This window comes from Bos indicus x Bos taurus, chromosome 18 (genome assembly GCF_003369695.1).
Source record: "Bos indicus x Bos taurus breed Angus x Brahman F1 hybrid chromosome 18, Bos_hybrid_MaternalHap_v2.0, whole genome shotgun sequence".
Classification (NCBI taxonomy): domain Eukaryota; kingdom Metazoa; phylum Chordata; class Mammalia; order Artiodactyla; family Bovidae; genus Bos; species Bos indicus x Bos taurus.
In genome coordinates, this window is record NC_040093.1 from 61,187,436 (window position 1) to 61,199,557 (window position 12,122).

Consider the following 12,122-nt stretch of genomic DNA (forward strand, 5'->3'; position numbering starts at 1 on the left):
TAGAATCATTTTTAAGCTGGTTGCTTCCTGGTATCCAAAGAGAAATATGGGAATCCTGAGTGTCTGGAGACCTGGAAATTATGGAGATTGGCAGCCGCTCTTCCCATCTCTGTGTCTCTTCCCTCCCCTCCTCTCTCCTGTCTCTTCCTTTTCTCTACCACCATTCCCACCATTGCAGCACCACCACCGCCCATCACCCTGTAGTAACTGCTAAGCAAGCCTCTGCTCCACACACTGCGTTCTGCTTAGAGACATATTTCACTGTTTCTCAACCTTCACAAAAGCCTTTTGAAGGGAGAATCATCACCTGCTTTTTAACTGGGGCTCAGAGAATTCCATTTGCCCAAAGCCACCCAACTTCTAAATAGTAGAGGTTAAACAAATCTCCTCACCCATACTGATGAGCATGGGTGCTTCCTCCTTGTTAGGTAATACCAGTGTTTCCTAAACTTCAGCATTCACACTCAGTCCTTAAAAACTACTTTTATTGCTGCTACTGCTGCTCAGTCGCTTCAGTCGTGTCCGACTCTGTGCGACCCCAGAGATGGCGGCCCACCAGGCTTCCCCATCCCTGGGATTCTCTAGGCAAGAACACTGGAGTGGGTTGCCATTTCCTTCGCCAATGCATGAAAGTGAAAAGTCAAAGTGAAGTCACTCAGTCGTGTCCGACTCTTCACGACCCCATGGACTGCAGCCTACCAGGCTCCTCCATCCATGGAATTTTCCAGGCAAGAGTACTGGAGTGGGGTGCCATTGCCTTCTCCAGGGGATCTTCTCAACCCAGGGATCAAATACCACGTCTCTTGTGTCTCCTGCAATGGCAGGCAGATTCCTTATCACTAGCTCTACCTGGGAATCCCATATGTCTGTTATTTTGTTGTTGTTCAGTCACTCAGTCCTGTCCGACTCTTTGTGACCTCGTGAACTGCGGCACGCCAGGCATCCCTGTCCTTCACCATCTCCTGGAGTTTGCTCAAACTCATGTCCATTGAGTTGGTGATGCCATCTAACCATCTCATCCTCTGTCGTCCCTTTTCCTCCTGCTTTCAGTCTTTCCTACCATCAGGGTCTTTCCTGGTGAGTTAGCTCTTCGCATCAGGTGGCCAAAGTACTGGAGCTTCAGCTTCAGCATCAGTCCTTCTAATGAATATTCAGGATTTACTTCCCTTAGGATTCACTGGGTTGATCTCCTTGCAGTCCAAGGGACTCTCAAGAGTCTTCTCCAACACCACAGTTCAAAAGCATCAATTCTTCAGCACTCAGCTTTCTTTATAGTCCAACTCTCACATCCATACATGACTACTGGAAAAACCATAGATTTGACTAGGCAGACCTTTGTTGGCAAAGTAATGTCTCTGCTTTTTAATATGCTGGTCTGGGTTTGTCATAGCTTTTCTTCCAAGGAGCAAGCATCTTTTAATTTCATGGCTGCAGTCACCATCTGCAGTGATTTGGGGACCCAAGAAAATAAAATTTGTCACTGTTTCCATTGTTTCCCCATCTACTTGCCATGAAGTGGTATATACCATGAAGTTATACCCCCAGTAAAAATTATTTTAAAAAGAATTTGACATTGGGAGGAATAAAGAGAAACTTTCTAGTATCTAAATCACAGCTACTTTATAATCTGCTAAATTTACTACATCACATTTCAATTTCTAGCAACTCTCGCAGGGACTTAGAGTCCAGCTGTGTTGATGAGCTTGTAAGTTTTTCAGGCATTTCCTGGTTCCGTGTCCACAGGTCTTTGTGTGCTTTCCATCCTGAAATGCTGCGTGGCCATGAGGACAAGTATTTCTCTTTTTTATTATTACTGTTGTTAAAGATTCAGCTCAAATATTACCTCCGTTTTCCCCCCAAGGAAACTTAAACTTCGCTTTCCCTGAGCTCTGTTTTCACCCTTTATGCCACCTTCACAGACTTGTGATACTAATATTTTAACTGTCTGTGTATGTCTCTTGCCTCAGTAGATAGAGTATCTGCAATGCCTGGCATATACCTGACGTATTAACAGATACTCAGTAACTGCTTATTGGATTTACAATGATAATCAAAGGCCACATATTTCTTGTGGCTGTTCCACATAGCATGTGGGATCTTCGTTCCCTGAACAGGGATCGAACCTGTGTCCTCTTTATTGGGAGCACGAAGTCTTAACCCCTGGGCCACCAAGGACATCTGATCAAAGCCCACATACTGTTAGCACTCCCGTTTTCAGAACATGGACAATTTTGCCTCTATCTCTTTCTCATCATTCCTCAAGGAAGCAGGAGTAGCTTCTCTTGAGGAGCCAAAGATGACTCTGGGGCTTGGGGCTTGTGCAGCTGATACGATGGGGGTGTCATAAGTGAGCTGTGGAACATGGAACAGATTTGGGGGGACAGCTGGGGAATTGTGTTTTGGTTGTATTAAATTTGAGATGCTTGATAAAGTTGGATTGGCAGAGACCTTTAACCTTTGTGCATCTCATACTTCCCTTAAAGGGGCATCCAATCATTAGAAACAGTAGGAGAAGGTGGGCACCCAGGGACCAGATGGAACAATGGACAGCGCTGAGACTCCTTAAAAATCACATCCAGGCAACACAAGGCCTTTGGGGTCTCCATGCTTATTTTCTTTTTCCCTTAAATTATGACTTAAGACTAAGGAATTATAGATAAGGAAAAGTTAGAAGAATAGGCTGAAAAAATAAAAAGAGGTAAGAACAAGAAAGAAAAAAGTGCAAACTCTGATTTCTGTTTCTTTTGAAAGAAAGCTTGCTCTGAAGGCTCTGGGGTCGTCAGAACACATCGTTGGCTATAATTACACTTGACTTCTGTGCTCCACCACAAAAGAAATAACATGTTTGCACAGCCAGTCGTATTTCACTCTGGAATCCCTGTGTTTCTGTGTTTTGCTTGATTTTCCTGGTCTCCTCCAGCTGCCCCTTTTCCTTGGCCCTGTGGCTTGGCGTTGGCCACGGATTGGGGCCTCCGTTGCTTTGGTCCACTCTGGGGCCATTTTGGTGGCTGCCACATTGGCTCTGGGTGTGTGTTATGGCTTGACCTGGGCTGTAAGAGAGAAAGCAGTTTAATTCTGAAAGCCTTTCTCGCTGCAGCTTTGTTTCCATGGTGACCTCCCATCCCTCTGTTTCGTTTTGATAGAGACGGGTTTTTTCCACCTTAACTGGTCCCTCTTGGATTCAGGGTGACCCAGATGGGAATGCACGGAGATGGTAAACTTCATTCGTCTAGTTGGAAGGCTGCCTCACGCTTTCTACTAATGTCAGTGACAGGTCCATTTCCATGGGAAACGTTTCCATGTAGTGTCTTATGAGCTGTGTTGAGATTTGGAAATACTTTGTGCAAGCGTGCTATATCACTTCAGTCGTGTCCGACTCTTTGTGACCCCACAGACTGTAGCCCGCCAGGCTCATCTGTCCATGGGATTCTTCAGGCAAGAGTACTGGAATGGTTTGCCATGCCCTCCTCCAGGAGATCTTCTCAACCCAGGGATCAAGAGGTCCTTCCCTTCTCTTTTTAAGAGACACACTATACAACCCACAAGACAAGACTCACTGCCTGCACCTCCTGTTTCCCTATGTTTTCTGTCTAATGGAACACTTTTGTTGTCAAAGATTTCTAAGTATGTTCTTGCCATGTGTTTCTAACCATGGAATCTCTGTTAACTGGAATGCTTGGAGAATTGGGTGCCTGGTTCATTGAATTTTCAGGGCTCCAACAAGTGACCATAAAAATCATGTTGTTTTCTCCCTCATTGTTAATTTTCCCCAAAATGGACCTTGGTCACTAGAATGTGGCAAATGAAACAGAATGACTGATGATTCGTGATTTTGACCTTCCATTTATGATGTCATTCTGAAAAGCAAGTTTACCTTTTGAACTGGAAGGAATCTGGTTCAGTCACTTTACTTTATAAATAGACAGTCAAGGGGTAGAGAAGTTGAGAGCTTTTTGATAACCGTTGGTAATGAAAGCAGATCCAGTGCTGTGGTCAAGGACCCAGACTCTGGAATCCGGCCCCTTTGGCACTTACCAGCTTGGTGACTTGACAGCTTGGGAGTGCCAGCATCTTGCTCAGTTCCCTCATCTAAATGAGGTGATATAAGGCAATGGCCCCCAGTCTTTCACGCCACCAGGGACTCGTTTCTTGGAAGACAATCTTTCCATGGAGCAGAGCAGTGGCAATGGCAACGGCAACGGAGTGGTTTCAGGATAATTCAAGCACATTGCACTTATTGTGCTCCTGTGAGAATCTAATGTCACCAATGACCTGACGGGAGGCAGAGATCAAGCCGTAATGAGCACGATGGGAGCAGCTGTAAACACAGATGAGGCTTCGCTCACTCACCTGCAGCTCACCTCCTGCTGTGCATCCCAGCTCCTAACAGGCCTGTACTGGTCCATGCCCTGGGGCTTGGGGATCCCAATGTAAAGGAATAGTGTCCACCACTAAATGATGTTAATGACAGTATTCATTACCTGTGGCTGCTGGAATCAGTTTCCATGAACTGACTGAGTTAAAACAGCTCAAATGTATTTTCTTGCAGTTCTGGAGGTAGACTTCTGAAATGCATCACACTGGTCTACAGTCAAGAGTTGGTGAGGTTGTGCTCCTTCTGGAAACTCTAGAAGAGCTGGCATTTTCTTGCCTTCTCCAGCCTCCCAAAGCTGCTTGTATCCCTTGATTCATGGCCGCCTCCTCCCTCTTCAAAAGCCAGCAACACCTCCCTGAGTCCTCCCCACAGTGCCATCTCTCTGGTTCTCTTCTGGCACCCTCTTCTCTGTTTAAGGACCCATGTGATTACCTGGGGTCCATCTGGAAAATCTAAGACCATCTCCATCTCAAAGGCAATGGATTAACACCATCAATTTTATTTGCAACTTTAATTCTCCTTTGCTGTTATCACCTAGGACAGTCACAGGTTCCTAGAGCTCGGATGTGGTTGTTTGCATGGGGAGAGGGCATCATTCTGCCGAGTACAATCCAGCTTGTTGTTATTTAGTCACTCAGTTGTGTCCGACTCTGCGACCGCATGAACTGTAGCCCGCCAGGCTCCTCGGTCCATGGGATTTCCCAGCCAAGAATACTGGAGTGGGTTGCCATGTCCTTCTCCCATCTTCTGCCATTTCCTTCTCAAGCAAATAAATTAGCTTGAGAGTTAATTTATTTCATCGGTCTGGTGTAAGAATGAAGTTGTCCAGATGCTTGAAAGTTATAAAGGTCAAGAAGGCAATGGTCATTACACTTTCATCCTTGGGAATAACCCTTCTGAGGCAAGTGCTGATTTTATCACTTATTCATAGATGAGGAAACTGCCATTTAAAGGGCTTCTATAGTTTGTCCATAGGTCATGCAACCTGGGAAATGCAGAACAAGGCTTTGAATCAGAGTTGCATTAATCCGGTCTTGATCTATTCTACTTTGATGATAATAGTGGTGGTGATGGTGCTATGCTGAATCTCTTAGTTAAAAGTGTCTAAGTTAACTATCGTTACCTCCTAGTCATTACTAAACACATACGAATATACAGATAATGTAGAAATTTCCTGCTTCTACGTTTGCTAGGACGTTTTACCAGTTACTTTGCCACCGCTAACTTCACTTGCCTCTCCTTTCCAGATAACATCCCATTTCAGCCACCTCAAAACAGAATGTGGTGTACAACAGCTTTGGATATTTTCATTTTTATTGTATCATCACACTTACCAGCTCCTTCTTTCCTTTCAGGACATTTGCAAATCCCTTTGGTGCCACCGAGTGGGCCACAGGTGTGAGACCAAGTTCATGCCTGCCGCGGAAGGGACCGTTTGTGGCTTAAGTATGGTAAACTGCATACTTGCTGGTTTTTAGTTCTAGAGACTTAATAATGCAGTGGACCCAAACTATGTGTACCGTGACCTCAGAACGGAATGCTTTGGCTGCATCTATTTTCTGACTTCGCTTTCAATTAACTAGCTATTCTTTAGCAGCTCTTCTAAAACTCATAGCTAATATAGCCGAGTTGGCTCCATTTTTTTTTAAGAAGGGTTTTTTCCTTCTGCCTTTGTTTTCCGTTTTTAGATGGAGGCTTGGGCTTAAGTGTTTCTCTTTCAGTGAGCTGGAGGGTTTCATTGTCTGTTTGCTGTTTTAACAATTTATATTTATTTGGCTATGTCAGCTCTTCGCTGTGGCCCACAGAACCACCTCTGGGCCGTGTGGGCTCTTCATCGCAGCACACGGACTCTCTAGTGGTGGTGCTCAGACTCTGCAGTTGCAACACATGGGCTTAGTTGCTCCACAGCATGTGGGATCTTAGTTCCCCAGTCAAGGATTGAACCCATGCCCCCCTGCATTGCAAGGCGGATTCTTAACCACTGGACCGCTGGGGGAGCCCCTTGACTGTTTGCTTTTTAAACTTGATTCAGTATAGACAAGTCTCAGGAAGCAGGTATTTCCTTCAGTAACAAAGAAAGGACTGCCCCTCCATACAGCACATCTGAGACTCCCCTCCCAGGGCCATCAATGAGCTTCTGACATGCCCAATAGAGGCATTCTGTCCCTTATAGTAAATTCTCTTAGATTAGAAATACCTAAATGTTCTAATAGTTGTTGTTCAGTTACTAAGTTGTGTTCAACTCTTTGTGACCACATGGACTGCAGCACACCAGGCCTCCCTGACCTTCACCATCTCCCAGAGCTTGGTCAAACTCATGTGCATTGAGTCGTTGATGCCATCCAACCATCTCATCCTCTGTCATCCCCTTCCCTTCCTGTCTTCAATCTTTCCCTGCATCAGGGTCTTTTCTATTGAGCTGGCTCTTTCCATCAAGTGACCAAAGTATTGGAGCTTCAGCATCAGTCCTTCCGGTGAATATTCAGAGTTTATTTCCTTTAGGATTGGCTGGTTTGAGCTCCTTGCTGTCCAAGGGACTCTTCGAGCACCACAATTCAAAAGCATCAATTCTTTGGCACTCAGCCTTCTTAATGGTCCAACTCTCACATCAGTACATGACTACTGGAAAAACCATAGCTTTCACTATATGGGCCTTTGTCAGCAGAGTGATGTCTCAGCTTTTTAATATGCTGTCTAGGTTTGTCATAACTCCTTCCAAGGAGCAAGTGGTCTTTTAACTTCATGGCTGTAGTCACTGTCTGCAGTGATTTTGGAGCCCAAGAAAATAAAATCTGTCACTGATTCCACTTTTTCCCCATGTATTTATTTGCCATGAAGTGATGGGACTGGATGCCATGATCTTAGTTTTTTGAATGTTGAGTTTTAAACCAGCTTTTTCACTTACTTCCTTCACACTCATCAAGAGGCTCTTTAGTTCCTCTTTACTTTCTGCCATTGGAGCTTAGGCCACTGAGTTTAATCCCAGTCTCTGCTAATTGTGTTGCTAGTTGGGTAGTTTGAGCAAGTTAGTATTTCTTTGCTAAATTTCTCTCACTCAGTTATTCACTGCTTCATGCTTTGTGAGAGTTGTATTAGTTACTGTATCAAGTTTCCCCCACCCTTCTGTGGCATCCTTGTGGACCTATAAGCAACTTCATAAACTGTAGCTGCTTCTGTTATTGTTGTTGGCTGTTGTTACTTTGTCACAACCACTGAGCTTAGCCCAGGAAAATCATATTCCTGGTGGGGAAGGTTCAGATTCATGCTTATGGTTGACAAAATCCTCAAATGACCCATCATCCCCCCTTCAAAGTTCTGAGGCATGCGGTATGATTTCGTGTAAACTCTGAAGTGGCAAGGAATCTGGGGAAAGAGAACTGGGGGAGCTCATAAGCACATGGCAAGGAATTGAGAGGAAGTCCTCTTTTGACCTCGTCCCAATACACTCGCAACCAAGCCTTGCAAATAGCAAACAGCCACGAAGCCAAGGGTGTCACAGGGGAAAAGTGGAGATTTGAAAGTGAAAACCCCCTCCCCTTAATTCTGTAACTGAACCCCCACTCCTCGGTAGAACCTGGCATGATCCAAACCCCAACTCTTTGGATCTCATTGCAGCGGCTTTTAGGCAAGTGTGCAGTCATGCTAAGTCATGCAGAACTTGCTCATAATAAAAGCACCACAGGGGGAAGAAAACCACTCCTTGGGGGCCCCAAGGGACAGAGGGAACCCGCATAACTGGACTGAAGGACAAAGGAGAATACAGATGGAAAGATCTGCACAGAAAACAGCTCTTGAACTTGAGCAGATCACCAGCCCAGGAGAGACCCAGAGCTAGTTTGGAAGGGACACTCTGCCCAAAGTCATCAGCCGGACCTTTCATGCAGACGGGGGCAAAGGGTTACCTAGAGGCACAGTTTGTGTGGCCTGAAAGCTACTCGGTGTCATCAGAAATGCTCTTATGGGGATGGTTTGAAATAAAAATGTATGCATAATTATACCTGTCTATCTCATGTGATAATCATCATGATAAATTCTATGTTCCTGTCTGAAAAACAGATTCCCTTGGAAGGCATGAGCCTGGGGTTCTCTGCACCCCATTGTTTGCAAATGTCAAGGCAGGCTCCATGGGCACATCTGCGCTGCCTCCCTGGGCTCTTGGGTGGACCCTTATCTGCACATGTCACCCGGATGGCTCACAAAGCCTGCCCTACTCAGCCCGCTGGTGACAGATGCCTTTTCCCGTAGATGTCAGCCGTTCAGAATGCACGCGCTGAACACGGGGTACCGGCAGGTGTGGCTAGCAATGCCTTGAGAGCATCTGCAGCCTCCTGTTTGCTGCCAGACGGGTTTTTCCCGTTGTCCCGCAGGTGTCTAACTTCTGCCCACTTTCCCAGCTGGTCTCTGAATGTCACACATTGTTTTCACAGTGGTGTCGGCAAGGCCAGTGTGTCAAGCTGGGGGACCTGGGGCCCCGGCCCATCCACGGCCAGTGGTCCGCCTGGTCGAAGTGGTCAGAGTGTTCCCGAACGTGTGGCGGAGGTGTCAGGTATCAGGAGAGACATTGCAACAACCCCAAGTAAGGCTCCAACAGAAAGTCCGTGTTTGTAAGACGCGAACTTTCAGCCTGCTCCATCTTGCCTATTTGTTTATCTTGCTTATGCCTGTTTTTAAGGGTGGTTTTCTTCTGTCTGGTTAATAGCAATCAACGAGGGTTTTACTGTTTGTATATAAACACTGTGTGCACTTCCCTGGTGGCTCAGTGGTAAAGAACCCACCTGCCCCTGCAGGAGACTCAAGTTCAATCCCTGGGTTGGGGAGATCCCCTAGAGGAAGAAATGGCAACCCACTCCAGTATTCCTGCCTGGAGAATCTCATGGACAGAGGAGCCTGCTGGGCTACAGTCCCTGCTGCTTAGTCGCTCAGTTGTGTCCAACTCTTTGCAGCCCCATGGACTGCAGCCTGCCAGGCTTCCCTGTCCATGGGATTCTCCAGGCAAGAATACTGGAGTGGCTTGCCATTTCCTATTCCAGGGGATCGTCCCAACCCAGGGATCAAACCCATGGCTCTTGTGTCTCCTGCATTGTAGGCGAATTCTTTACCCACTGAGCCACCTGGGGGCTATAGTCCATGGGGTCGCAAAAGAGTCGGACACAGCTTATCGACTAAACAGCAACAAGTGGGCTGGGGGAGGTGAGCTGGGCAGAAACCTGAAAAGAGCAAAGGAGTTTATTCTCTGACTGCTGATCACAGATTCCAGTAATGGGGTGGATTACTTTCGGCATCTAAATTAGAGCTGCGTGCCTGGGATACTGTAGAACATAGAAGCTTGGCTGGTGGACGGTGTGTGAGTGCATGCGTGTGTGTGTGAGAAACTGATGACCTGGAGAAAGCATGTGGATTTTTGCCCTGCAGGAATGTACATCAGCACGTGTTGACAGATATGCCTGATTTTTAAAGAGAAACCAGAAATCTGAAAAAAATGTTGTGAAATTTCCTAATTTGTAAAATATCGACCACACATTCAATTTTCTTTAGAAAAATAAAAGGCTGGGAGGACTCATCAAATACCTCTGGGGTGAAACTGGCTCATGGGCACCCTCTGATCTGGTGGCCTTGAGATTCTGAGCTGTCTGTCTCTGTGCAGAGAAGGTGGTGTCATGTTACTTTCCTCCGCCCTAATTCCCCCATGCAGCGCGTGTGAGATATATGTTTCCTGATGGGTGGCGTGATGTCAAGAGAGCTCAGGACTTGGAAACAGAAAGATGTGACTCCAGATTCTGGGTCCGCCACGTATTAATGGCGTCGCTCTGGGAAGGTTGCTTGAATTTGGAGGTTGGGTTGACATATAAGATGGAGATGAGAACACCCACTTCAGATGGTTTGAGGAGATTGGAAATTGTGTCTGTAGAGTTTCTGGTACACTGGGGAGCATCCAGGGGACATTCAGCGAAAGTTCGGAGGTCCACGTGGTTTTTAATTATCTTCATCCTAAACCTGTGGGCTTCCCAGATGGCACTATGGTAAAGAACCTACCTGCCAATGCAGGAGATATAAGAAACCTGGGTTCGATCCCTGGGTTGGGAAGATCCCCTGGAGGAGGAAATGGCAACCCACTCCAGTATTCTTGCCTTGAGAATCCTATGGACAGAGAAACCTGGTGGGCTACAGTCCATGGGGTCACAAAGAGTTGGACATGATTAGGCACAAACACACACATGTCCTAAACTCACCAGGAATACGGGTAACAGAGGGTCAGCCCTCAGAAGCAGTGGGGAGAGGGCTTCCTGATGAAATCAGACATGAGAGAAGGCGATGGAGTGAGAAGAAAGTGATGGGACCTTGGAAAACAGTGGATTTAATTTTCCAGCATGACTTGGTATGGATGTTGAGAACAGAGGCTCTTAGGCCCAGTACCTGAGTTTGCCTCCTACTCCGCCCCTGCCTAGCTGGGTGGCCTTGGACAACTGACTCTCCCTGCCCTGCCCTACGTCCCTCGTTTGTAAAAAATGAGATAATGACAGGATCTACCTCATATGAGCTGGTGTTTATAAGTGCTGGTATTTATAAAGTGCCTGGCACATTGTAAGCACTGATGTTTAGTAGGTTGAGAATGTAAATAAATAATGAAACTACAGCAAAGGGAAATTTTTGAAAAGACAAATAGTCACCTGAGTCAGCATCTGAGCTGGATCAAGAGGCCAGTTTGTTCCCTAATATAAGGGAGGGTTTGGAGATTCTTTGACCAGCGTTTGTTAGGTGGCATTTGGAATATCTCAGAGGCTGATGTAGGATCTCTAAGCTTCGGCACTCTTAACGTTTAGGCTGAAAATTTTTCTGTTGTGAAGGTTTGTCCTATACATGGCAAGGTGTTTAGTAATAGTTCTGAGCTCTACCCACTCCATGCCAGTAAGACGACTCCCCCTCCCTACTCAACTTCCAAGTCATGGCAATGAAAATATCTCCAGACGTGGCCCAGCATCCTGAGGGGGCACAGTCATTCCCTTGTTAAGTCATTCTGCTCTAATCAGACCCAGTAACTCACTATAATGAAAGGAAGACTTGTGATGCATTTACAGTTTAGACCAGATCATTAAAACCACCCTCCACATACACTGAGTATAGCCCGTGTCTTGGATAGAATTTTTAGAATCATTCTATTACTTTTCATTTTTGCAGCGTATTTCGTGGATCTGGTTTTCATACATCGCAACATTTTACAATCTCGATATTTTCCCAAGAACGAAAGAGATTACCTAATTCAATAGCTCTGCTGGTGAAGTGCATGAATGACGCCCCTGAGATTTAAATTAAAGCCTCTCTCATATCTGTGGGATTGAGAGCTCTTATTATAACAAGACATTGTTCTTGGAAATAGCATACTGTAATTTTAGAAACACCTAATACAAGAATTAATCATTCGAGTGGTTCAGTTTGGTGCAATTTTATCATCTCAAACAAGATTGAGGCTAATCAGGATTTTGGTTAATTATGCACAAAGTCACAAATAAAGCAAGTAAATGATTGGCTGTTTGGAAACAATTGAATCAGTTCTCCATTCTTAGTTCATGTTGTCGTCCTAAGGCTGGTTTTTTCCTCTTTCAAGTTACTGATTTCTTTCTTGATTCAGTTGAAACATTTGGTCTGTTCAGATCACTCAGCTTGAGTACTTTCATTTCTTCATGTGAAAAGCAATGTGAGCTTTTTATTTCACATAATGATGGTTTTCCCAGAGCATATTTTGTTTCAT

At 45.5% G+C, this 12,122-nt stretch overlaps 1 protein-coding gene across 1 annotated transcript in view; it reads left to right on the forward strand.

Moving 5' to 3' along the window:
- ADAMTS18 (ADAM metallopeptidase with thrombospondin type 1 motif 18) overlaps positions 1–12,122 on the forward strand; it is a 149,012-nt gene that overhangs the window by 85,537 nt on the left and 51,353 nt on the right. The window contains exons 13-14 of the mRNA XM_027513673.1: positions 5,731–5,826; positions 8,803–8,951. Of these exons, the coding sequence (XP_027369474.1) occupies positions 5,731–5,826; positions 8,803–8,951 (245 nt within the window). The remainder of the gene's footprint in view (positions 1–5,730; positions 5,827–8,802; positions 8,952–12,122) is intronic.